The following is a 25,563-nucleotide window of genomic DNA, read 5'->3' as shown; positions in this document are numbered from 1 at the left end:
GTACCATTATTTCTATAGGAGAGTCTGGTAGCAAGGTCATCATTTTGAATTGAACACTGCAATAGTGTGTTGGGGGCGACTCAATTTCTTTGCTGATTTATGGCAAAACAGACCTACCTTGGGTAAGAGATGAAGCCAAGGGTAACATCACACATGCAAAGATTTTTAAAATGAGCTGAATCATGTAGTTTTACTTTTTTTTTGCTAAACTCTATTATTAAAAGGCTTTTTAAGAAACTCAACATCTTTAAGTAACTATGTACCCCCAAGTGATCCATGTACAGGTTTGTTTTAAACCAGTCAGCTCTTTTGGCCCATTTCTTTGCTTGGTAGCTGCACACGCAGTTCTCTTGGGAACAGGCCAAGGGGACAGACATTGACTTGTTCTGATGTCTAATAGCTTGTGCATGTTTTTTAAAATAACATGAGAAAAAGAGTATACTTTTTAAAATTCAGAATCTAATTTGTAAAACTACTCATTTTAGCATGAGCTCAGTGTTGACATTTTCAGATCAATCATAAATAATGAATTCTCCCAAGAGAGGTATTTCTAGAGGAAGTGGGAAAAATGTGAACTAAAGATACAGCTCCTGCACCATAAATATCAGCCACTAAGCACTCTCTCAGGGGATGAAAATAATGCGTCAGAGCATACGTGAATATACCTTAGTTTACAGAGGTGGAATATAGGAAATTTTGAATGATCTGCATCTGGTATAGTTGGTATAGTTGCTAATATTACGAAACTGCCATTTTGCAGATTCTCTTGAATGCGTGATAATAACCCGTCACACACACAGCTTTGACAGACCCAGTTTTATGCCTTCCTATGGCAGGACAGAAATCAGTTTAAAAAATCTTGTTACAAGTTGGACTTAAATTATACATCAATTATGGATTGCTCACTGGACAATAAAAGAACATATCAGAAGTCAGTTTTCACCAGTGGACTTGCATCTTCACTGGCTTCCATCTAAATGTCCAGAAGGTCATCTCCGCTTTCGTCGCTCTCCACTGTCAGCTGCCGAGTCCACCACTTCTTAACCTCGGAACCACAGGAAGCTGTGTCTGTCATGGGGTTCATCTTGCACACGACAGATTTCATTGTGGTCCGCCCTCCAAACCGTAAGTTGACCGAAGACACCGAGTGGCTTATTGGTTTTGGTGCTGTGGAATCAACAAGAGTCCCGTGAGCAGCCTGGTGTGGCTTCCCCCCGTTGCTAGCCATTCCTGAAACCCCCGATGGTCCTGTCAGTCATACTTTCCAGGAGCAAGTCCTACCCATAGATGTCACGTATGAAACCTTTCAAATACTTGGTTCTTTATATTCATAGTGGACTTTAAAATTATGTTCATGGACTAGTAACACCATTTGAAAAAAATATGTTGCTTGCAATTTTGTGGGGTTTTTTGTTGTTGTTTTTTTGCGGTACGCGGGCCTCTCACCGTTGTGGCCTCTCCCGTTGTGGAGCACAGGCTCTGGACGCGCAGGCTCAGTGGCCATGGCTCACGGGCCCAGCCACTACGCGGCATGTGGGATCTTCCCGGACCGGGGCACGAACCCGTGTCCCCCGCGTTGGCAGGCGGACTCCCAACCACTGCGCTACCAGGGAAGCCCTGTTGCTTGCAATTTGAGGTAACTACAAAAACTAAAAAAAAATCACTAAAAGTTCCAGTTTGGGCAAATAAAGTGTCATGGAAATGTGTCGGTGTTCATTACTATATACATATTAATATAAAGAAACAACAAAGGAAAAGAAGGGATAGTGTAATAGACAGTGAGGGGAGAGGAAGAGGTTTGGAGAAGGTAAGGGAGGAAAGATGTGGGTAAATAACATTTTTTTTTTTTTTGTAAAAACAGACAGAAGTGTAGCATCAGAGAAAAAGGCATGATTCCTGGACAGATTTAAAATATGCTAAGGGCAGCATTCATTTTTCCAATCCATGTGCCTGGATAAAGCAGCTTGTATGAAGACTTTGTTGACACACTCATGGCTTTGGGAGTCTATCAGTCATGGTTTGGGGTCCCACTTCTGTGACCTGTAGATGTAACCAACATCAAGTTCATGCCTCTGAACCCAAGTTTCCTCAAGTGCAAAATGAAGAGATTACAAGTTTCCTCACTGGACTGTTGTGAGAATTAAAATAGATTAAATGAGATGACCTAAGAAAATGCAGAGCAGAACTGCCATGTAGTCCAGCACTCCACTTGAGGAGGGTGCACATGTGAAGGAGACAAGATCACTATCTTGAAGAGATACGTGTGCCCCTATGTTCATGGCAGTATTATTCACCATAGCCAAGATATGGAAACAACCTGTGTCCATCGACAGATGAATGGATGAGGAAAGCGTGGTGTGTATCCAATGGAATATTAGCCTTAAAACAGAAGGAAATCCTGCCATTTGCAACAACATGGATGGACCTGGACAGCATTATGCTAAGTGAAATCAGTCAGACAGAGGAAGGCAAATCCTGTATGCTCTCAGTTACATGTAGAATCTAAAAAAGTCAAATTCATAGAAGTAGAGAGTAGAATGATGGCTACTATGGGTGGGCAGGTGGGGGAAATGGGGAGGTGTTGGTCGAGGGGTACGGAGTTTCAGTTGTGTAGGATGAATGAGTTCTGCCAATCTAATGTCCAGCATGATGAATATAGTTAATAATTCTGTATTGTATACTTGAAATTTGCTGAAAGACTAGATTTTAAGTGTACTCACCACACACACACACACAAATGGTAGCTTTGTGAGGTGACACATATGTTAATTAGCTCTACTGTAATAATCATTTCACAATGTGAACGTTTATCAAAACCACATTGTACACCTTAAATGCATACAACTTTTACACAAAAATGAAAGGGAAAAAAGAAAAAAAAGAAAATGCATAGCATGACACTGGGGGGTACATCATTGGTACCCCATCTTCAAATGCTCTTATTCCTGCCCAGTGCCTCTTCAAACTCAGGGCGTCCCCAATACCATGTCCCTTTAATTATCACCATTGCTGGCACTGGGGCCACCTATGGGCCTTGGAAGCCACTCTTGACAGCATCCTTTCTTTCATCCTTTTAAGTGAATACCAAGGACTGTGCATCTCCCCTAGGTCGTCTCTCCTGTCCGTCCCTCCATGGTGTGGACCACCGCCTTCACCCGTGTCCTCATCGCCTCTCGCCCACACTATTGCACCATCCTCTGGCTCGTAACCCTGCCTCGGGGCTCTGCCACAGACAGCCCACTCTCTACACTGCTGCCATGTGAGTCTTCCTCAGCAGGATTCCAAATGTCACGTCTTGCTCAGAAATCTCTCCTGGTTTCTGACTGCTTACAGGATGAAGTTGAAACCACTCAGCCTGTAATTTGGGGTTGTTCATGGCCTGGCCCCAGCACTTACTCAATCTTGTTTCCTCTCACTCCCGGCTTTCCTTTACCAGGTGGAAGGAAGTCCGGTTCTCTCTGATCCCTGCATAATAGCCTCCGGGGTAGGAAAAAAGAGATTTCCCTCCCTGGTGTTAAGTGGCACTGGACAAGGGTAAGGCGAACTGTCTTCTGCTTTGCGGGACAGATGTGCTACGGAAGACTTTGCAACAGTCTCTGTCTCCTCACTTGAATCGGGCTGAGGAAGGGACACAATTCTAGAGCCTAGGAAGCCCCCGCTTTCCCGCGGGCTCACTTCTCTACAGAGAAAACCCTGGGCCGGGCAGATCATTGCTCTCCTGCCACCTCTGCATGGCCTGAATGGGATTATCCTGGCTTTCCAGACCCCCATGTCCCTCTAGAAGAAAACGCTCTCACTGAATCAATAAAATGTGGAAAATAATAGGACCGTGAGGCTTAAAGGAGGGAACGTGTGTAAGGCCCTCACAACAGTGATTGGCGTACAGTAGGTACTATAACAGATGAGATTACACTAAATAAGTTTTGTTGTTCCTTCTTTGAGAAACCTGTGTCATTTCTGAGTGACATGTATTCACCTACTCCCTCTTAGATTAAATGAATGTTGCCTACATTTGGGAATGCCTGGAATGTGCACCAGAAGTCCCTGGTGGTAATCGCCACCACTTTCTAGATCGTGGTTATAATATCTTTGTTAATAGGTGCTGCCTTCTCTATTAGCTGACTGTTCTGTTCAGAGAAGTTATTTTGAGGGAAATGTTTTTGATGAGGGAAATACCTTTTTCATTGTTTACTGTCTATAAATACAACTTTAGAGGCAGACCTGAATTTTGAAGTTCAAGACCCCAAACACACAAAGAGCACGGATGCCCTGAAAATGCCCCACTTGCTCGAGAAAGGACTTGCCATACATACCCGAGGGCAGGCGCCACTGGCCGAACTTCCTCTGGGGCTTCCCGGCCTCGGCTGCGTCCTGCCGACTGGCTCCCCGGTCCGACAGCGTGGGGCTCAGAAGCCGCTGCCGGCTGCTCGTCTGCAGGGGTGCGGGCGGGAGAATCAGGCGGTTATTCCTCGTGCTGTGCTCTCCTCCTCTGTGCACTGGCCTGGACCCTCATTTCATTTTAAGGAAGGAAGAAAGCCCCGCAGGAAAGTAAGTGGCGAAGACAACACGGACCCATAGTGTCAACAGTGGGGACAGGAAGAATGAAAATGGGTAAAAAGAGTCAGGGAAAGTGAAAGAGTCACCACTGCACAGGGTGAGGAAAGCAGGCCTGACCCTGCAGGTAGTGCTTTTTCTTGGGCATCCCTCCCAGACTCCTCCACTCCCAAGGCCACACACCTGCCACCTGCCATGGGGCACCGCCACGTACCAGGGCGGGGGGAATAGTGGGACTGCCTGGTTTGGGGACAGTACATGCTTGCCAACCCAGAGCCTCCAGAAGAGTTCTCAGCGGACAAAGCTCTAGGATGGGCCCCGGAAGAGAACAAAACTTAAACCAATTAACACTGAAGCCAAAGAGAAATGCTCAGATCTCCGTGCATTCACCATCCGCATCCCTTTCCTTATCAGCACCGTAGTTCTCACCTCTCTTCAGCGGCCCCTCGGGCTTTTTGACCTAAAACCAGAGAGCTCTGTTGCCATCACCTCCCCTGTCTCGCTGGCTGTGAGGCAGGAGATAGATGGGCCCCAGGCTGAACAGCTGGAGTGCATCCCCCGTGGACAGAGCCCAAGATGAAGAGGAGAAGCTGAGCCCTGCCCAGATAAGAGACCACATATTCCTCATCCTCGAGGTCAAGGAGACCTTCCCGACTACACACACGCAGAAAGGTTCCTAAAGGTTCCTCGGAGGTCAAAAAGGGAGGGGGGCGCCACCCCATGGTAGGTGATGTCAACCTACCCATAGGCCTCTTCGCTAGAATCCATCTTGGCTAAGAGATGCGTGCGCACACAGGGGAGGACCCTGAGATACGCCAAATACAGGCTCAGAACCAGGCAAAGTAAGATGATTGGCCAAAGGAAGCTGGAAGAAATGCCGCATATAAGTGATTCAAACTACCAGGAGGGTGCGACTCTCCCTCTGAGCCCGCCCGTGTGTCTAGCCACGCGTATTCTTTTTCCTCCTAAGAAACACTTTACTTGTTTCACTACTTTTTTTCTCTTTGTGGCCATTCATTTCGACACAACTGACGGGCCAGGGCCTTGTCACTGGTGGTCTAGTGGCTGGGATTCAGCGCTCACACCGCCGCAGCCTGACTTCAGTCTCCGGGGAACCGAAATCCTGCTTCAAGCCGCTGCAGGCCAAGGTCACCCGAGATCAGCTGTCTTGCTCTTACCCCGGCACCACACGTGACCACTGCCAGCCATCCTCAGGGCAGACAGGTGGCAGGGCCATTGTAGAAGCCCCACGTCCCTGCTGTGTTGACCGTCCCTGCACAAGTAGTCAGTGGCACGTGATTCCTACTGGCTGGGGAGCCAATGACATGAATCCACCCAAAACTAGGCTGTAGAACAAGAGGGCCCCTTGGAGTGTCCTGCTGGGCCACGGAGCCCCAGGCTTCAGTGTCTGTCACCTGCCCCGACTGTGTCACCACACACCCAGATCCGAGACCAGCTCCAGCCGATTCATAACTAAACCTCACAAAGGCTGGGCCTCCCGCCAGTTGCTTCTCACACACGAGCTCTCCAGGACGCTGGTGACTCTGTGCTTTTTTTTTATGGACGTGCAGATACAGTCTGGAAATGAAGCTATGCCGGGCCCTAGTACACAGAAGGTCCTCCAGCTGAGACTCCCCAAATTCCATATGCTCTTCTGATGCCCAGCTAAAGAAGGACAAATCCTCAGTGAGCCTGACTATTTAAGGAGGTGGAAGGCCAACTGCAAGCATTTTTGCTCATTTTACTGCAAGTTTCTGTGACTTGGTGAGGAGGAGAAAACACTTAGGACAGAGCTTCAGGCAAGTCATGTTCTCCTAAGTCATGTGATGTTAACTCTTCAGACAAAAATCCAACAGGATTATTAAGTTCAGAGCATTCCCACTGTTTTTTGTATCTATACAAATCAGAATCTTTTGAGATAACCTCCACTGATTCAGGGATGACAAAGACACAAACATCAACTGGATCGTGTTCCAGTTTTTTTTTTCCAACTTAACTTCCTATTAGAGATAGTGTCACTTGTTTAAAATGACTACGTGAACGGGCATCGATTCATGTTTTGCGAACACCCTCAGGTGACGGACGCCTCCCGCCCGGACTGTACCTCGGGTTGCATGTTGTTATCCTGACTGTTGGCGTTCAGGTCCTCGCTGGGCTGCGTGGTCTCAATACTGGGTGGGTTCAGAAACCGGCTCAGCTCCTGCTGTTGGCTCTCTCTCAGGCTGTGGATGATGCTGCAGGACTGCTGCTGTTTCTATGGAAATAGGATTGTTCTTTCAGGGACCAGAATTTCAGCCCAGCATCCCCCTGCCCGCACCGCTCAAATCTTATTTTCTTCTCTCTTCTTCAAAGGACCTGAATGCCTGGTGACCTCTTAAGAGCTTCCAAGTAAAGGTTCTTAACTGATTTCCCTGAGGAGCATCAGATTGCTTTAAAGGAGGACTTGGAGACTTAGGAATTGTCTTCCCATCCTGTTTTCATTTGCATAACAATTGGAATAGTTATGCTCACTGATACTACCTTGTGTTTTACTTTAAATAGAGTTTTTTTCCTTCTCTGAAAACATTTTTTTTTAATCGAAGTATAGTTGATTTGCAATGCTAAGTTTCAGGTGTACAGCACAGCGATTCAGTTATACATATAGATATATTCGTTTTCAGATTCTTTTCCTTTATAGGTTATTACATAATACTGAGTACAGTTCCCCGTGCTATATAATATAACAGAAATTTTAGATCATTAATGTGAGTTTCCATTTTTTTCCCTTCTTATCTTACACTGTGCTAAGCCAATGTGGATCGCTCCTTTCCTCTAAATTGGAAGAGGCAGGAGACTTGGGTGGATGAGTGAAACCCTTGCTTCACTCTTGTCTTGGCTCTGGTTGGAGCAGGCCAATGCAGCAGCGGGCCAACCTGTCTTGGCGCACACTGAGGCCTGGACGGTCTGGGGTGAGTGGGCACTGCCCGTGCCCTGTTAGGGCCTGTGGGGGGGCAGACGTGATCCCTGACCTAGCAGGGCTATGGTGGCCCAGCTGCTGCAGCTGCCTTGCTATTAGAGGTTGGACGGGCTCCTTGCTCTGGGGACCTTTTCTCCTCCGATAGATATGTTTCGAAGTTGGTGGTGTTCTGAGAAACAGGATAAAAAAAAAATCTGTTATGGATAAATGTTTAGTGGTTAGTTTGATTTTCTTCCCGTGTGTGTGAAGCATAGGTCAAAACCACTCATAAAAGTAATAACCTAATGGAAGTGCCCACTGTAAACACAGCCTATATCAATACAGTGTATGTTCATGGATTTATGAGTTAGAGAGTCTTAAAGCTTATAGTTCAGGAAGCAGATCATAAACTCTGGGGAGAGGCGGTCTTTAATTAAAGATCAAACAACATTGTCAACAATATGTTGGTATTTTTAGGAGTAATTTAAAAGTAGTTTTGTAAATTCAGTTGCCGTTCAGTATGTAGAGATTTCTGGCATTGTGAACACTCATATTTCATAAATGGAGATCATAAATATTTTAATATCCATAAACTGCTTTTTCAACGTTCATGCTAAGTTATAAAAATGTGATTCAATGGAAATTTCTTATGGACTCTGCTCAAGAGGGTATGGCTGAAGGTGGACCAGAATTCAGGTTTGAATCATCGTTAAGTGGATAAAGGTGACGTGGCTATGGGCTCATAAGGTGATCACAGAAGGCTCCAGCGTAGGTGCTGAAGGAGCTCTTTCCGTTTGACCCTCCTTCCCCCCCTCCTTTGGGAGGAGGGAGTAAAGCCTGACGGGTCCAGCTCACTCACGGCTCTGATGCGCTTTAAGCACTTCTTCAGCCACATGCGGATGGTCTGCTTGGCCACCTCCTCCTCGATGGTGTACTCCAGCTGCTCCCTTGCGAGCAGCTCCTCCAGCTGCAAACTCTTCCGGATGTCAACCGACCGGTAGGAAAGCATGCTGGTGGGGGGGGAAACATGCAGTGATGAGCTCTGAGGTACCTGGGGTCTAGACTCTCAGAATCCAGAGAGAACATCACTCCATCCAACCAATGTAACATCTGGACGCCAGCCCTGACCAGCTGGAGGGCTTGGGCTGGTTATGTCACCTCTCTGTCTCTCCACCCTCATCTGTCACATGGGGAGAGTCATGAGACCTACCTTACTATGTGACGAAGTTCGCTAGTATTCGCAAGGTACTTGCAACACTGTAAGCGTTTGTGAAACAAAATGTCCAGGCTAGGCCCTGACCTATATTATCAGCTGCTTAAGACTCTGGAACTTTCCCTGTAGAAGGAAGGCTGCTCTTTCTATACTGTCTTCACATTCAGATCCAATTGGTGATGGTCAGGAGGCTTGGCTGTGGGTCATGCATCCAATCCCCCCGCCATTTCCCTCTCAATTTAACTCATTTGCCCCCTACATCTTCCTCATTCATGTTAGATGGGTGCAAAGCCAGGGTGGAACGTTCACTCCCATTTGGCCCTCGATACAATAGGCCCAGGCAGTGGCAAATGAAAGCAACACAGCTGACGTGCTGCACTGGGGCCCCTGGGCAATAAGGCACCTCATCCGTCCAGGCTGAGGGGCTCAGAGCCAAAGGCACAGCGCCTTCTGGTGCTACCTGGTGCAGCCGCGGTACCCAGGTTATTGCTCAGCCTCTGCCTACCCCGAGCTTCGAGCTCAGAGCCCTCTCCATAGTCCAGATCACAGCCTGGAGGCGCCGGAGGGGCCCTCCCCGTGCAGGTGCAGCCCTGGTACGATGACCTACTCTTGTTTGCTAAGGTTCTTCCCACCGTGGGCGAAGAAAGCACGTTTGCTCTTCCTCTCTTCTCTGCCTCATCAAGAATCTCATCGTTGAACAGTTGTCGTCATATCCAGGGCTAGAGGAATAGGGAGGGGCAAAGGATGCCACCATCAACTTCGCCTGGGTCCACGTCATCAGACACACCAATGTGATCCAAAGAGGCTGCGTGTTAATTATTAGGGACAGTGATATGTCTATGCACCTGACTTTCAGCCTAAAAATATTTGTCACTAGGAGGGAAGACGGAGTGACATTCTGAGAGAGATGGCATCCTTTGCTGTTCATCGGTGTTTTCTGCCTCATCTTTTCCTGCCTTTTAGCTTTCCCCTAGGAAGAAGTGAAGAGAGGGAGGTAAAATCGATAACTTGAGAGAACTTCTCCCAGATCTTTCCTCTGTTCTGGTCTTTTTTCAAATTCCAGTCACAACGTATTTCTGTACGCCTGAACGCTCCTGAAATTTGTGACACAATACCCAACATTTTAACTTGCCAGGTATATGCAACATGATGAAAATAGTTACTGGTGGCAGAGGACGGTTCTTGACTTTTTCTGGGGCATGGATCCTTTGTCAGTGCAGCTGATGGGACATTTCTTAGAACAAGGTTTTAAATACATTAAAAAATCTGCATTACAAAGGAAACCGGTTATATCGAAATACAGTTCTCAAATTATTTTCTTTGAAAAGGTGATGACGTAGTAACATAAGTGCTTCTGTATTATTACATTAAATAATAACATCTAGCTGAGGTCAAATGACTACTGTAACTCAGAACTGGTGAGCATAACGGATATTTTAAGATATCAGACACACAGTAATGCGTGTGAAAATGTCTGTGATTTCTACTGGTGACAAAGATACAGGTATATCATTGAAGAAAATGCTGCATTTCAGTGAGTGATTAGTGAAAATAAAGATGTAATTGTTTCCCTTTCCAAGACCACGGGCCTCTGAATTCTATCCATGGACTCCCGTTTAAGAAGCTCTTATGGGTTGCATTGTTTTCCCCTCAACAAAAGCTATGTTGGAGTCCTAACCTCCAGTACTTTGAAGTGTGATCTTATTTGGAAATAGGTCATTGCAGATGTAGTTAGTTAGGATGAGGTCATGCTGGAGTAGGTTGGGTCCTTAATCCATTATGACTGGAGTCCTTATAAAAGGGGACATCTGAACACGGACACAGACACACACACAGAGGGAGCACGCCTTGTGAAGATGAAGCAGAGATGAGGGTGATGCTTCCACAAGCCAAGAAACACCAACAATGGCCAGCGAGCCACCAGCAGCTGGGTGAGACCTGGATCAGATCCCCCCTCACAGCCTCAGAGGGAACCCAGCCTGCTGACATCTTGAATTCACTTCCAGCCTCCAGAGCCGGGAGACTAAACTTGCTGTTTAAACCGCTCAGTGTATGGTATTTTGCTAGAGCAATCCTAGTGAATAATACAGAAGCCTCTGTGTCCCCCTTTGTCCCGTCTGGGTTCTCATGAAATGGCTGGAAAAGGGGGTTTGCCAACCAACCAGGGGCAACCGTCCCCGGGTGGGCCAGGCCGACTGTGGCCGGACCCGTGAGTGAGAAGGTCGGGGGCTGTAGCTTGCACTTGACCACAGGGGCCTGAGGAACAGAGCAGGTGCCCAGCTCTCCTGGACCGCTTCCTTCCTGCGGAATGAGGGGCGGCCCGGCTCCTCTCCCTGTGCAGCACAGACGCAGGGCTGTGAACCGCGGTACCTGAGCACATCATGGAAGGTGACATCACCGCCGTTGTGCAGCCTCTCCATCTCGTAGCACATGTGCTTGAACAGAAGCTTGTCCTTGTCCAGGTCCACCTCCAGCCTCCCCCGCAGAAGCCGCAGCAGGAACTTCACGCGGAAAGTCGGGATCACCCCCTGGTGACAGAGCACAGTCACTCGGAAACAGACCACAATGATTCGCTTGGGCTTCTGTTTGCACAGCAAAGAAGCCCACATCTAGCTCTCAAAAGCTAACATAATCGGCACTGGCACAAGGAAGCCTCTGGCCTCCCAGAGGCCGGGGGGCTCTGTGCACCCAGGGGAGCCAGGGATTAAGAGCCCAGCCCGTGGAGTTGCTGCTGGAGCATCTCTGGTTCTAGAGGGCGTCCCGCCGCCATGCGGGGGCAAGGAAGAGGCAGAGGGGACCCTCGGCCTCCCCCGGGCACAGCTTCTACACTCCCTCTTCTTCCTGTTGCCCCCTGCACTGCCTCAGCCGTGTTCACCTGTTTCTCTAACACACGTGCCAAGTGGGCCAGTAACGCACGGAGCGGAAAAAATGGGGCGGACATGTGTGTATGATCCTTCACTTAGTCCAGATGCTGGGGACTTCTAACCATGGGCTCAGAGCTACCCTTCTAGGGAAAGACCACTCCTTTCCGGGGCTTCTCTGTTGTTAGGACAATTACATCCAGTAGGACGGGGCTCCCAGATCTGCCCTCTCGCTGGTCGGAGCAGATGCAGATTCCGAGGACCTAACACATGTCACTCCGTTCAGGGCAACAAAACCTACGGTGCCAGCCTGGCTGTGACTTTGAGTTAAGGAGTTGGGTGAGAGGCAGGGATGTTGGTAGCCCGTGAATTCCTGTCCGTTACGAATGTCTACACGTGTGAGTGGTGGTGTCGCCTTCTGTTTGTGTCAATGGAAAGCAGGTTCCTTGCAGTGGCAGTTACAGAGACCTAAGTGGATCCAGGTGAGACAGAGACAGGGCCAGACACCTGCACACGCAGGTCACTGTCTCGGAAGAACCCCCCCCCCAGGCCAGTGCCTGGGGGCCGCTAAGGAGAGAGGGAGCAAGCCCAGGGGCTGGAGAAAGTCCTGCATGGCAGTGCAGACCCCAGCTCTGGTCCAGGACACCGTTTGCTCTGCCCCTGGCTCCCTGGTGTTTGTGTCTACAGTCGTATCTTCCAGAAACTCTTTTCAGATCTTCCCCCAGGTCTGCCCATGGCTGAACTTTCCTCATTTGTCAGGTGTTAACGTCAAATAACACGTCCTCAGCCAGGCCTTCAAGACCACCCCGCTAAAGCATCTGCCCCCCATCTCCAACCACTCTGTCCCGTGCCACCACCTTCTTCAAAGTGCTTATAACTTCTTGAAATCGTAATAATTATTACAATCATTATTGTTTGCCCACAATGGAACACAGGCTCTGTGAGGACGGGGACCTTGCCACCTCGTTCACTGTCACATCCCTGGTGCCTGGAACTGCGCCTGAAGCTTTGCTAGGAGAAGGGCGAGGGGGGCAAGGGGGAGGGGGAAGCATCTGCTGCTCTGCCTAACTCTAGGCAATCTTGGGTAAGATGTATGATGAAAACATTCAAATAATAAGTCCAAAATGATAACTTTCAGAAACCACTTAAATAACTCCTTTGCACTTCTAATCAGAATTGCTGTGTGAGAGCTGAGGTGATCATGAATCTGTATTATACTGTCGCTTTGGTGATCTGAACTTCACCCCCCTCCCTGCCCTGAGCCCCAGCTGGTCTCTTCAGAGCTCCCTTGGTTTCCTTTCCTTGCCAACCTCCTGAATATCTGAAGGAGAGGACGTTTGTGGTTGGAAAGGACACGATGGGGAACTATTCTGTCCCTCTCCCTTCCTTGTACATTCTTCTAAATTGTCAATGACAGCTTTCTGCAATTCAGCAATGGCCTTTCCAAATTCAATACATGTCCACTGAAAACAACAAAACCACTGAAATGTCTGCAGTACGGCAGTTGGGGTAGGGGTGAGTTATGAGACAATACCTCTCTTTTATCATCCACCATGTTCCATATGATTTGAAAGTGGCGAAGATCGTTGTAACTTAAAAGCTGGTCCTCCTCAGTGGAATAAAACAAGGAGAAATTCTCCACAATTATGGCTAAAAAAAAAAAAAAAATGGGGATGTTAGACAATTATGCTAATCTGTCATTTTTCAGAAAAAGTACATCTATTATAAATAATGAATTTTATCACCTACATTATAAGCCAAATTATTAAAGGGCTTTTAGTATGGTTTCCAACTTGGCATGTTTTACACTTGGACTGAGCTATTTATCCAGCTTCCACCTTTCCAAAACACGCATCCTGTGTCTAAGATGCTTGTGCCAGCTGGCTTCAATTCTTAGTTGAGTTCCAGGGCAGCTTTTAAAGGTCAAGTTGAGTTCTGGATGGTCCCACATCTGGGGGGACAGTGTATATCTTTTGAAAATATAAATGTGATATTTCAAGGCTGGAAAGGTAGCCTTCCCTGGTATTTGTCCAACTGAATCCATGAGAAGAGCTTTTGAAATGAATGATCATAATAAATAGAACAACTCTTGAAATTGCAATCAACTGTCATTTACATGCCTTTCAAAGGTCTTTTCAGCTTCTGGACCGAGGGGCAACAATTTATAATTAATGCCATAAAACACCCACCCCAAGCAATCCAGGATAATTACTTGGAAATTGTACATAATTATCTAATAACCTGAGTTTAAAGAGACTGAAAAATAATTCAATGAACATCACTTACCTACAAGCAGATTTAGCATGATGTAGGCAATGATGACATAAAATGAACAGAAATACATAAGTGCCCCAGCGTAATTCCCACAGTCTGTTGCCCAGTATGTAAATTCATCTGGAGTACAAAAGGGGGGCTGGACCTGTGGGCCCGTGGCGGGGAAGGGGGGGACAGGGTGAGAGAAGAGAAGATTACAAATTTCCGTTAACTGACTGTAGTTGTGAACATATTCCTAACGATATAAAATATAAGTAACTTCAAAGTGATCTTTCAAAGGCCCATACATTGGGTACCTCATCTGTGGCAAAAATCAAAAAGAATATTTCATTTATACTATGCTTTTGGTCTTGTAGGATCCCAAGTTCATTGCCATTTTAGAAGCACAATGAACACGAACTCCCTTCCTTCAAGAGATACTCTTTGTGCCACCTCCACTAGCCCCAAAGAGTAAGTAGTCACTGTGATGCAAAACGCAGAAAGTCAGAGAAAAAGGTGTTTAAAAAAAAACTCTAACTTAAGTAATGGGTTAAGATTTAGGAAGATCTGCATACACAGCAAATTCACATTCAAGTTGTGTAAGGAAAAGCCAGTAATTCTCGTTCTTGGAGCATCGTTATGGAATATCATTAAATGGCACAAGATTCAGGTTATCAAAAGCCTCCCCATTCTTTTTTTTTTTTTTTTTTTTAGCCTCCCCATTCTTCACTGGCCCAGTAAAACTCCAACACCTCTGAGAAACCTCCTGGTTTCTTTCAGCCAGAGAGACTAGCTCTTTCTTCTGCATTTCCATGGCATTCTGCTTGTTTTTATCTAGAATTTATTTAATTCTGCCTTGTATTATTTTTGATTTGGTGAATTCTGTCCCCACTCATTCATGCATAAATTTCCTGAGCTCTTCCTATGTGCTAGGTTTATGCCCAGTGTTGGGGACAGGCTGGTGAGCAGGACCCAGACCCCTTCCCTCTGCCATGAAGCTGACAGTCTAGAACCCTGCAGTCCAACATGGTAGCGGCTAACTCCACGTGGCTATCTAAATCCAAATGTATGTTCATTAACATTCAATACAATTAAATACAGTTGAAAATGTGGTTCCTCAGTTGCACTAGTCACATTTCAGGTGCTCAATAACCACGCATAGGTGGTGGCCACTGAACTGCCATCTTTGCAGAAATTTCTTTTAACAGTTGGTCCGGAGGGTGAGAGGGAGCTGAAATAAACCAATCAAACCGATAACTCACTGCAGTTGTGCTACACACTACAAAGGAGAAATACAGAACACTGAGAGGACACAGAACCAGCAGCCTTAGCGCTGGGCAGGATTCCTGAGGGAACTGAGCTTTAAACTGAGACCTGAAGGATGATGAAGAATTAGGCTCTAGAAGTGAGGACAGCTGAGGGAGAGTATTGCTTAGAGCCCCTGACATAAACTCCTTGAGAATGCCTTGGAATCGCTGAGGACCGGGCACGTAGTACAGGGGCCAGTACAAACCAGGGGCTCAGTGAATATCTGTTGAATTAAGTCAGAGAAGTGGAACTCTCCTGTTTGTACTTGACTGCCAAAATGTCAAAGATGGGAGGGAAAGAACAATGCTCACATAATGCAAATTTGTTGAATGGAACTACAATAGCTCGACTTGGGTTCACTGGAAATTTTTCCTGTATGTCCATGTATTGTAATGTAAAAGAATGCAATTTTACGGACTAAAGGGCCAGGATATGTGTTTTGTACACAGTCTAGATGCTACAAGGATGGTGCTGCCTATGTTGTATCACCAAAGAGTTTTATCTGCTTCTAAGTGAAGGCATCGCAAGCGATGAGGGGACGTTTACCATGCAGTCATGCATAATCTTGTTCCAATCTTCTCCTGTGACAATTCGGAACAGTACGGTAATAGCTTTGCCAGCTGAAGAAAAGTTTGCATGCCTAATTTAAGGAAAAAAAACCAGAATGTGAGTAATATGGTTTGTCATGTAAGGGCTGTCACCACCAAAACACATGGATTTTAGAGCAAATGTGATTGCTAAGTTACCATTTCCAAAGGTTACACCCTTTTATTTGTTTATTTATACTTGCCTCCAAGTATAGCTATCTCAGTAGTCCAACCCTAGCATGGTGCCAGCAGTTTATTGCCATTCATCTTGAATGACTGAGAAAGCAAGCGTTGACAATTAGAAGTGATTCCTTCTTTTATGTGGATTATGCTATAAAAGATGGGGCCACCATATATCAAATAAGTGATCTCTGCAACAAGACACGTTTGTATTTAATTTTCTGTGTAAGGACTTAAAAAAAAAACACTCAGAAATGGTTCCACAAAATTTAAGACAATCTTTGAAAAATGCTTTCCACATATAACAATTTGGGGGTCCTAACTGCCCATGTTTTGCTTAAAAAAAAACAAAGCCATCTCAAAATTGTTTAATTAAAAAAATAATGTATCATTTCTGGCAGTATGTGGATAAAAGAATTGCTGGAATTCACCAGGATATTAGAAGTAGTTATTCCTGCATGGTGGTGGAATTATGGATTCTTTTTGTTTCCTTTTTTTTTTTTTTTTGCGGTACGCGGGTCTCTCACTGCTGTGGCCTCTCCCGTTGCGGAGCACAGGCTCCGGACGCGCAGGCTCAGCGGCCATGGCTCACGGGCCCAGCCGCTCCGCAGCATGTGGTATCTTCCCAGACCGGGGCACGAACCCGTGTCCCCTGCATCGGCAGGCGGACTCTCAACCACTGCACCACCAGGGGAGCCCCTGTTTTCTTTTATTTCTGAATTTTCTAATTTTCTAACAGTAAGCATGCATAGTTCCAATGAGAAAAATGTCATTTAAAATTTGGCCATTTTATTTTGTTTTAATTTCCAAATGATTGCTTCCCCCTCCCCATCTTTGTCTAAAACACATGCAGATATGTATCCATGATTTCATTACTAAAAACGTTTGCTTAATAGTTGAATAGAAAGATAAATAGGGCTTCCCTGGTGGCGCAGTGGTTGAGAGGTTGAAATATATACCAACCTGTTAATGTTCTCCCCATATTTCACAGTACCAAATAAGACGACTCCAGCAAAAGCATAGCACAGCAGCAGCAGGAACATCCCCACTATGATAAAGAAGCTCTTATACATGCTGACGACCACTGTCAGCAGGAGCATCTTTAGTGTCACCTGTATGGAGGTGAGGGTGGGGGTGGGGATGCGGAAAGAGAAGGAGGGAGGGGACATTCATCTCATCAAGCCATGGTGAACCCGGGAAGTAAGTAACAGTTAAGCAGTCTGGCACAAAAGTGATTCTCAAGGATGTCACTTGAAAGTTGCTTCCTATCTGCTATTAAATTTGAATTTTATTAAATACCATTAGACCTAAGGAAATTCTGCTCATATTTCAAACTTCAGCCTCTTTAGCCAAATTAATAAAAGTTCCACCACAATATTTTAAGCCTTCTATTTTTCTCTTCTCTTCCTCCCTAACTCTTTATTATACAGGCTGTGCATTTTTGGCCAATAGCAAGCAGACCCAGGATTCTTCCACTAACAGACGATCATAAAAACAAAACTAAACGATGGTAAAATACCAAATAACTATCAAATATTTACCATACTGATTATGTGGATATATGGACCCTACATGAAATAAAGTTAGTAACAGAAAAGAAAACAGTGCTGTAAAAAATGAAAAATATATGTGGAACGTACTGAACATTAACAAAGAACATCAATAAATCTGGAATCATAGGATCATGAATATTTGTTAAAGATATTCTTCTTTGCAGTAAAATTATTTAACTTTATTAAAAATAAAAACAATAAAAGAAGCATTAAGAAAGACCATTAGTCTTTGCTTTTGTGCCTGACATTTTATCTCTAGTTGATGATTGAGTTCACTCAGAAAATTAGAATAACTAAAATAACACAAATGTCAGGAAACGAATCACAAGACAATTAAGCTACCGATTCATTTGATTATTTGCTCATTTTGACTTACGATGTCTAGGAATTTGTTAACTCCAGCCCTGGAGACCCAGAAGGGCAGCTAAAGTCAGTTAGTCATCACTCCTTTCTTCAGTGTACACATGACCTATGACAGCATCTTCACAATGTACTTACATGCTTCCCGCAGATAGAGAAAAACCGGAAGACAATCACACACGCGCCCATCATGTAGGTGTACGCGTTCTGAAATTTAAACAGAGGAGAGCCTCTTGCAATTTGCACGAAAAATCTTGTTACAGCTCCATTTTTCATTTTAAGTCTTCTGTGAAGTCTACTGAATAATGAGTTTAATAAAATGTGAAAATTCCTCTAAGAAATGTATCTTAAAAAGGTGCTGAAAAGGTCACTGCCAAAATTCATGAATAAATATTAGCTATAAAATCAAATCTTAAATGAAACTTTCGTCTCTGTTTTGCTCAGCTGAATTCTGTATTTTAAAACTTATTTTACACAAAATAGTGACCAGGTCCTTTGAGGAGCGAGAAAACCCTAGGATAACAATGCAAGTGAAGAAGTCGAGGGAGACAGGAGATAAAAGAATCCTGGCTTCCTTCTACAACCAGAGGGGGTGCTGGTGTTGGAAAAGATTGCCAGGGGTCAGTTTCAGCTTCCTTCTCTCTGAAGGAAACTGAAGCCGGCCACATGCACATTCGTCTGAGCTGATTTCAGAGAAGTCCTCCCTCTTGAAAACACATCCAGCTCTTCCTTCAAGTGTGTGATTGGCAGCAAGAGATGACTCGGTAATATCTCTTGCATGGATACCAAGGGGGAAAGGGGGGTGGTAGGAGGAATTGGGAGATTGCGATTGATACATATACCCTATTGATACTATATGTAAAATAGATATCTAATGAGAATCTACTGTAGAGCACAGGGAACTCTACTTAATGCACTGTGGTAACCTAAACGGGAAGGAAATCCAAAAAAGAGGGGATATATGTATATGTATAGCTGATCCATTTTGCTGTGCAGTAGAAACTAACACAGTATTGTAAAGCAACTATACTCCAATAAAAATTAATTTAAAAAAAAAAGAGAAGACTCATTGTGCTCTATGACTAAGAAAGCTTCATCTGAGAACAAAGACCCCACCGGCTACAAGTGCAGTAACGACAGTGGCATTAAGCTGATGCCAAGGCGTGATTATTCCCCGGGAGCCTTGCTTAGTCAAATGACAACAGTCACAGATGGCCCCCAGGAAGGGAAGATCCTTGGTGAGATGCAAAGAAATGAATGTGTCTGCACAGAAGCATCTTTGGATGGGAACAAGGACTGTGTCTTCTTTCACAACAGTCCACTGCAAAATAGAATGGAGAAGGAATGACCTTCCAGGACCACAGGTTCCTGGTGAAGAGCAGAAGCAGTCAGGCAGAGGCAAGCTGGCCTTTCGGGTATGTGATATCCTCTTTGGGGACACCCAGAATTAGAAAGTTTACTCATTCTCCTGTTTGGGCCGAATAGCTTTTGGCTACAATTTGTCTAGAAAAAGATACAAACACGGGCTTTGCTGCTCCTCTTTTCCATGTTAGCTCAGAGCCTATTGTAGATACCGTCTCTCTTTGCATTCTGGAAGGGATGACATCCCACAGCTTCTGAGATGATGACTTAATCCTTTACCTGGACTACAAGCTCCTGAGAGGTCTGACACCTCTTACCCAGCCAGATCTTGTACCATGTTCCCCTCGCTCCTTCTACTCCAGTCATACTGTCTATCCTCCCGAACCCTCCCATCATAGGGACAGCTGCCTGGAATGTTCTCCCGTCACCCTACAGACTGATCTCAATCATCACTCCCTCAGGGATGCCTTCCAGGATCTCTCTGATGAAGCCATCGTGCACTCTCCTGTGTCATCACAGGGACACGTGTTTCTCCGTCTCCCTCACCATAGCTGTAATTCTCACTGACCTGGGGGCATTTGATGAATACCGATCTAACATTCCAGGCTGTGAGGTTCATGAGAGCAGTGACTGTCTTTGTTTTTACCCATTACATTCTTCTCAATTGCTGGCACGGTGACATGCAGCTTTTTAGTGCTCTGGATCCTTTGTCGTTTAAGGAAATGAACTGGGGTGACAACTGTTTTAAGGACACTCAGTATCTTCCTGAGCACAGCAATTTCATCCTAAAGCAAAGCCTTTGTGGTGTGTAAAGGGGTTCTCTGTGTTAGTGTAACTGAGCAGGACCCTATGGGGCCTTCCCGTAACAGAACCTCCTGCCCCCCCAGCCCATGTCCTCTGCCTGACTCCTGTCTGTAGAAAAACTTTAGCCAAAGAATAAATTTAATTGGAGAAGTGAGAAAATGAAGAAGCAAAGGAAAGCAGTCAAACAAGACAAAGTAATAATAGTTTAGCCATTAAACAAAGTCAAGGACCTTTAGTTCCTCCTCAAGGGCTATAAATAATATTCAGGTCACTGTATGACCAATTTCAAGATGATTGTCAGAGCTGACAGTGCTGTTCTGCACATAGCCCCCTCCCTCAACCTAGACAACCCTGAAACTCCCCTTTAAAAGCTCTCGCCCCCTGGCTGGCAGTGGGGAGTTGGTTCTTTGGGACATGAGTCCACCTTCTCCCCAGATTGCTGGCCTCCTGACTAAAGCAACCTTTCCTTTCCTACCGACACTTGTATCTCGACACTTGTATTGGCTTTTATTTGGCACCTATGTGGCAGCCAACATGGGGCTGGAACCCATGAACCCATGACCTTGAGATTAAGAGTCTCATGCTTTACTGATTGAGCTAGCCGGGGTCAGTAACATTAGGGATTATTTTCCTGCATGACTCTAACACTGGAGAGGATGGGATACTGGACAGAAGAGCAGGGCAAAATAAGCCCACCCAATTACTTTTGGGTGGGATCAAGGAAGACTAAAGAAGAAACAAAAAGTATTTATAATAATGTGTTATGGGGTGGTGGTGGGATGAACTGGGAGATTGGGATTGATATATATACACTAATATGTATAAAATAGATAACTAATAAGAACCTGCTGTATATAAAAAAAATAATGTTATGGGCTTGTATAATCTTTACAGTTAGAAGTAGTTCACATACTTGACCTTCATAATGCGCATATGGACTAGGTAAATTATGAAAATATATTCCTAGTTCATAGCAGGGAACAAAAGATCACTGAAGACAAATAACTTGATTGAAGTGCTGTATTAGGAACCAGGTCTTCTGGACCTGTGCTGACCACCATGGCAGCCACACGTGGTCAGTGAGCATTTGAAATGTGGCCAGTCTAAATTAAGATGTGCTGTCAATGTGAAATAGGCACTCAAAGATTGAATACCAAAGAAAGGGTGTAGCCTCACTCCTTCATAATTTTTACATTTCTGACATATTGAAATGATAATGTTTTGGAAATGGTAGGTTAAAAATGTATTATTAAATTAATGTCATCTCTTTCTTTTTTTATCTTTTTTATATGTGGCTCCCAGAAAATTTAAAATAACATCCAGGCCACATTTTATTTCTATTGGACAACACAGCTCATGATCACAATCAAGTACACCTATGGTGTAGAGTCTGAGCTGAATGGAGGGTGGGGAGGCTGCATGCATTTTAGGCAGAACAATGAGAACTCAGGTGTTGAGATGGGGAATGATGGCTTTCGAGAAATGGCAGCCGGGTGTCTGGGAGAAAATAAGGCAGCAAAGTATCAGAGAATCATACTGTGAAGCCCTAATTATAATGTAGTGGCACGGAAGCTACACTTCCACTCAGAGAACTGGGTTCAGGTCCTCTGATTCTGGCTTGTGTGTGAATTTAGGCAGGTCTCTTCATCTCGCCGTTTCCATTTCTCTCTGTCTCTCTCTCTGTCTCTCGTTTTTTATCCTTTGAGAAAATGAGGGTTAAACCAGAGGATCTTGAAGGACCTTCTCTTTCTGGCTTGCAGGCTCTAGGACTCTGAGGGGTCAGCTTTTGTCTGTGTGAAGAGTGCGAGTGTGTGCACGCGTACACATGTGTGTGTGTGTGTGTGTGTGTGCAAGCATGTCCGAGGGTCCGTCATGGTCAAGGCTGAATTTTAGGGAGGTTAACCTGACCCTTGAGAGTAGGCTAACCTGGAGTGAGATGAGGCTGGAAACAGGATTACCTGAACTGAAATTACCAACTAAAATAAACTTTAGTGATGCGCTTACCAGGAGGGCAAAGTGAAGTACCACCCAGACAACGCCGAGTGACGTCACCAGAAGATCGTACCTATTTCTTCTGCTTTGCCAGAAGCCGGCAGGTGACATCGCTATGATCTTCATTGTAACCTGGGGAAAAACAATGAAGACAATGAACTGAGGCTGAGTGTTCAGCATATATTTAAATGTACTAACCTGAGGCACATTATTTTTTTAAAGGATGTAGAAACCAAAGAGAAGAATTTATTACTGATGTGTCTGTGTATATACGTAAATCTATATTCTCCACACTCTTTTCTCCTTTTTCTACGACTAGTTCTGATAGCAAGACGTTTTTCTTCCTCAAGTAAAAGACCACAGATTTTGGGAAACATCAACCGGTACAGGGTAAAATAAAAATCTGCTTGCATTTCCAAGAAGATTGCACTGGAAAGCAATGTGACGTGGACCACATATTAAAATAATCTTGTCTGGGCCAACTCCCTCTGCCACCACATTGTAATTTGAGTCCCTGAATTACAGTGGTTTGTGCCGTTTGCTGTAAATATTTGAACTCAGATAACTAGACAGGCCAACATTCAGATACAACGTCAACGGCAGTTAGTAATTCTCGCCGTTGGAAAAATGGAAATATAAAGTGAAGTCTTTGTTCAAGCGAAGCAGAACAGCCTGAAAAGGAAGTATACTAAGAGCATTCTGTTCCCCAAAGAGGACTTCAAAAGCAGCGGGACGCGGAGGTGCAAGGAAGTGCCATGGAAGGAGGACGCTGTTTTGCTTTAAAATGTGCACTGCAGCCCCCAGCAACAGCTGGCTCATTACTGTACCTCTAGAACAAAGATGAACGTGAAAACGACCGACATGGTTGCCAAAGGAACAGTCACTGGGTCCTCGACGTCCCACTGTAAGAGAGACAGCACACACGTCTGTGCCTGCATTCCATCAACACGGAAAGACTTTCCCCTCTTCCACCCATCTGAACATGACTGTGAATTTAAATTTTTTATAAATGTAGACTGTGAGTGGATATGGCTGCCTGCAATGTTCTTGGACCCACGAATGAATAAAAAATTCATTCCCAGAGTGTTAGGGTGAAATAGAGTACCTTGACGGACAGCAACACCGACTGGGCCAGGACGAGTAATGCAATTGTCCTCTTAAAAAATGGATGCTGGGTTATGTCATACATCTTAGCTCTAAAACCATCATTATCTGAAAAGAAAGGTTTAGGCAAGGGCATTTTAGACATCGGTCACATTTACGTTCTTGCCTTTCATTTTCTTTAATGCTCGTCTTAAAACCCATTACATTTTTTTTTCTCCTACAGTTCAATCTACTGTGAAGTGTCTTGCAGGAATGGCTTCGTCTGAATATTTAAAACGACGGTGCATGACACCGTCTGCACTGGAAGGAGATTCGCATCATTCAGTTTCTGTCAGTTTAATACATTTCACTCATATGTTTAAAAGGCAAGCACAAATATATTTATTTAACAATTCATTTTTTCATTAAGGCTTATCCTGAGAGCACAGAAGCACGGCCTTTGGGTGGTTGATTTTAATAGCCTATGGAGAGATCTGTAGTTTGGAGCCTGTTTTTATATTAACTTCTGCACAATCGCCTAGTGGCCTCATGATGATTATTTTAATTGAAATCTTAGACTCCTGGGGAATCATGAACACTAGTGCCCAACATGAATAAAATCAGAGCATCTTTGATACCCGGGCGAGGTGGCAGATGAAGAGGCTGTGCTATCTTCAGGCGGCTCTTCAAATCTTCCCATCTTCTCTGATCTACAGTCAGCAGAGCCGTCCCCTTAATAAACAAAGGAAAACAGAGAAAGACCTTTTGTCATGTGCTCCACACCAAGGACATCGCAAATGCGCTGCTGACACAAACAAGATTAATGTGGGTTTAAAACAAAGATATTCTTCCTATGCCATGGTGGTTCGATAAACAGGGTCAGAATTCTCAAACGTGGTCTTGAGAGAAGTTCCAGAAAAGGGCCGGGGGTTCAGAGAAGATTCAGCAGCCTTCAGTTGGCATCTTTGAACATGTATAATATTCAGGTTTGGGAAAATCTAAAGAAGGTTTTCTATATGATTAGATTTTTTAAAAGAGATACTCTCTAACAGTGGTTAGTTTCCTTTCATAGTAGAAAAAGCTGCAGCAAAATGATAGCTTATCAATGCTGCTGCTTCTGGTTAAGGCTGTTGTGTCTTTTTAGAAATCATTCTGTTACATGCAATCGTGAAACTGTTTTTAAGTGGTATGAGGTCAGAGAATTGCACATTTAAGAAATTTGTGCTGTGACAATCGGTTAAATGAGATCAGATATTCTTTGTTATATAATAGAGCACATCATTAAAATGCACTTGAATATATTACATTACATTTCATTACATTATATTACAAAGGCAGAAATATAATTTAAGAAACTGGGGAAAAAACCACCTCCCCTCTCCCATCCTGCCTTTCCTGACACAGAGCTAACTATCTTTCAGGGGAATGTCCTCCTCACTATGTTTTCAGACTTTGGCTGCTTATGTATATATAAATATATAAGAATGTGTTTGTTTTTAAATTTATAAATTTCTGTAATGGTATCCAACATGTGGAAATTTACGCAGTTTGTTTTTTACTATTTTTTTTTTTGGCCGCGCCCCGCATCTTGCAGGATTTTAGTTCCTCTACCGGGGATCAAACCCAGACCCCTGCAGTGGAAGCACAGAGTCCTAACCACTGGACCGCCAGTGAAGTCAAGTCCCCAGTTTGTTTTTATCTTCATTGAAAATTACATTTTCCATACAACTAGATACTAGATCTGATTAGTTTATTTGAACTGATCACACAGTATCCCACTGTACAAATATGTCAGAAGTTATCATTTTAGGTTTATGGACTATAAACGATGCTGCAATAAACCCACGGGTACTGTCTCACGGTAAACATCTTGCTCTGTGGTAAATCTCTAGGAAAGGAACTGCTGGGGTCTCAGAGTTTACACATTTCCACACTTACCAGAGATTTCCAAGGTGCTATCCAAAGAGCAATAACCAAGAAAATTGGTTTCATTCTACAAGTGTTCCCATTTCCTTATATTCTTGCCAATACTTGACTTTATCAGACATTTTAATTTGGTCATTTGATGGGTGTGAAATGTATCTGATTTAGTTTTAATATTAATGAGATGAAACATTTTCAATGCATATATAAGGTGATTCCTGTGTGTTCCTTTGTAAATTGCCTGTTCATATTCTTTGCTCATTTTTGTATTTGGATATTTACTTTTTGATGTTTTGTAGAGATTCTTAATATATTCTGGATACTAATATTTTGTCAGTTATGTGAGTTGTAAGTATTTAGTCTTAGCTTGCTTTTTTTTTTAAAATTTTGCTTAGTGTGTCTTTTATCATTCAGAAACTTTTCCTTTTAATGTAATCTGACTTATAAATTTTTTTCTTTATGGATTTCACTTTGTGGTTAATGTCAAGAACTCTACAACTACTCCAGGGTTAAAAGCACATTCTCCATGGTTTAAAAATGGTTTAAAATTTGCTTTTCATAGCTGGGTCTTTCATTCATCTGGAATTTATTCTTG

The 25,563-nt window shown here is 44.3% G+C and overlaps 1 protein-coding gene across 3 annotated transcripts in view; it reads right to left on the bottom strand.

The window, feature by feature from the left end:
• Positions 1–973: 973 nt before the first annotated feature.
• Positions 974–25,563, bottom strand: part of NALCN (sodium leak channel, non-selective) — a gene marked incomplete at its 3' end in the record, with an annotated part of 278,612 nt that continues 254,022 nt past the window's right edge. For all 3 annotated transcript variants that reach the window (XM_082675905.1, XM_082675903.1, XM_082675904.1), the window contains 14 exons: positions 23,684–23,777; positions 23,068–23,174; positions 22,790–22,864; positions 21,975–22,094; positions 17,943–18,011; positions 16,855–17,003; positions 15,671–15,764; positions 13,850–13,982; positions 13,098–13,213; positions 11,073–11,230; positions 8,349–8,499; positions 6,659–6,808; positions 4,314–4,431; positions 974–1,167 (listed from right to left, as the gene is read on the bottom strand). In XM_082675905.1, the coding sequence (XP_082532031.1) occupies positions 974–1,167; positions 4,314–4,431; positions 6,659–6,808; positions 8,349–8,499; positions 11,073–11,230; positions 13,098–13,213; positions 13,850–13,982; positions 15,671–15,764; positions 16,855–17,003; positions 17,943–18,011; positions 21,975–22,094; positions 22,790–22,864; positions 23,068–23,174; positions 23,684–23,777 (1,728 nt within the window). The remainder of the gene's footprint in view (positions 1,168–4,313; positions 4,432–6,658; positions 6,809–8,348; positions 8,500–11,072; positions 11,231–13,097; positions 13,214–13,849; positions 13,983–15,670; positions 15,765–16,854; positions 17,004–17,942; positions 18,012–21,974; positions 22,095–22,789; positions 22,865–23,067; positions 23,175–23,683; positions 23,778–25,563) is intronic.

The sequence above is a fragment of the Grampus griseus genome, assembly GCF_964374135.1.
Source record: "Grampus griseus genome assembly, chromosome: 18".
Lineage (NCBI taxonomy): Eukaryota > Metazoa > Chordata > Mammalia > Artiodactyla > Delphinidae > Grampus > Grampus griseus.
This window is presented reverse-complemented; position numbering and strand designations above follow the sequence as displayed.